Here is a 1931-nt window from a genome sequence, read left to right as displayed (position 1 = left end):
AATCAACCGAATCAACCATCTATAGTGATAGTTGAGCATCCCTATCCCGGACACACAATATAAGGTCTCCTATGGTGTGGATGGTGAACTTTCTACCGAAGCATGAAGGGCATGTAGTTAGAGACATGAGACCCATTATGGCATAGTTACATCAACCTGCAAATTGAACCTGGATGAGACTTTAGTCTTTGAGGTTGCTAAATTTCGGTCCCGCGGACCTATACTCTCAAGTTACCATGCAGCAAAGGTATTGTGACACTATACTAGACGTTCAATACTAGAGGTTGTGGGTTGCCCCTTCCTTGGTTGTGTGTTGAGGGACAACAAAGCATTACCACACCAAAGGTGGTACACGGAGAAGCCTAGGAAACATTGTAAAAAAAGAAAAGGGACACTCTTTTAGTATCTAGTCAAGCTCCAGTTGCCTGACATGAAATTTTTTCTGACACTAGCCCGGCAGCACCAAACCCTAGTCAGGTAGGGGCTATGATAGTCAGAGTGAGTCAGAGCCTAGTTCAATGATTATATATATGCTTAGACAGTCAGTCATCAGTCCTGCTCGATCAATTCCCCATTTCCTACCTTCCCCACCCCATTTCCTGCCGCCAGCAGCCATGATACCATGATTCCTCCATGATCTTGCATCAGATTCCTCCCTCCACCACAAGCTATCAACAAGACACAACTTGACACCGCCGCAGTTGTCTTCCCGCTCACCAGATCCAGTGAGGACCACATTAGTCAGCTCCCAGAGGTTATCCAGTGCACAATTGTCCCCAAGCTACCAGCCAAATATGGAGGGGCCACCATCGTGCTTTCCTCCAGTTGGTGCTGGATCTGGTCCTCGATCCCACTCATGCATGATGATGCCCAGCTTTGTTCCGCCGGAGTGGATCATCTTGAGGTGGACAACGATAACGACAAGGCCATAGAAGCTATCAACAGGAAGGTCACGGCTATCCTTCGGAGCCATGTGGGCCTCTTCCTCCCGGTCCGCCTCTCCTCGTCCCTGGTAAGTAACCTTAGGGCGTGGCTCCAGATCATGGCTACCAAGGGTATGGAGGAGCCCGTCACCCTCAACTGTGAGTGGCTGGAAGCCATGATTTTCCTCTCGGTACAGCTCCTCCGGTATGAATCCACAAAGCAGCTGCACCTTGCGCTCTCCCAAATGTCGTGCCTGACTGTGCCCTGCAGGCTAGAGCACTTCTGCTCTGTACATTTTCCCAATCTACAACAACTTGTCCTGTTAGAAGGTGAGATTGGAGACTTTCTTGGTGGCTGCCCCGTCCTTGAGATGCTCGCTTTCATGGATGGCTGTGGTGTGCCATAGTACTTCGATGTCGTCTGCCCAGGCTGAAATGCTTGCTGCTCTGGTAGTTCAAGCCATTGAAGCTCACCGTTGTATTGCACTGGGATGTATCATCTATATCATTGGTATGCACTTCACTTGGATGTATCTCGTTGCAAGCAGATTCCATTAAGATGAGGTGGGAAATATGTTGACCATAACCATTCATGTTGCAAAGAGTCATGGTGGAATACAATAGAGCCATGTATATTTCGTGCACAACAGAACCCATTGCGTCATTTGGACACAGATTTTGATACTAAAAATGGAGGATTGGTAGAGTGGTTCAGCAACAAACACGTGGAGCATAGCAGTTCACAGCACGAACTAACACATGCCCCGAATTAAATTCTATTAAAACTCCGCCACTATACACACTCGGCAATTAAAGAACAGAATAAAAATTTACTAGTACGTATAACCTAAAATATGTAAAAATTTGCCTATTACACCTGAAAATGTTACAAATAATAAAGAAATTAAAACACTATCTTACATTTTACATAAAAGATAAAATTTAATTAAGTGCACCATAAAAATGTACCAAATAGAACATCTAGGCATTTTATCAGCTGTTAGTTTT

The 1931-nt window shown here is 45.5% G+C and overlaps 1 protein-coding gene across 1 annotated transcript; it reads left to right on the top strand.

Moving 5' to 3' along the window:
- Positions 237-1330, top strand: LOC110435975 (putative F-box protein At1g49610). The gene is made up of 2 exons (XM_021462101.1): positions 237-247; positions 649-1330. Exons 1-2 carry the CDS (start codon positions 237-239, stop codon positions 1328-1330), a joined length of 693 nt encoding a protein of 230 aa, XP_021317776.1.

This window comes from Sorghum bicolor, chromosome 5, assembly GCF_000003195.3.
Source record: "Sorghum bicolor cultivar BTx623 chromosome 5, Sorghum_bicolor_NCBIv3, whole genome shotgun sequence".
Taxonomy (NCBI): Eukaryota; Viridiplantae; Streptophyta; class Magnoliopsida; order Poales; family Poaceae; genus Sorghum; species Sorghum bicolor.
Note: the sequence above shows the minus strand (reverse complement) of the source record. Positions and strands in the feature narration are given on the sequence as shown.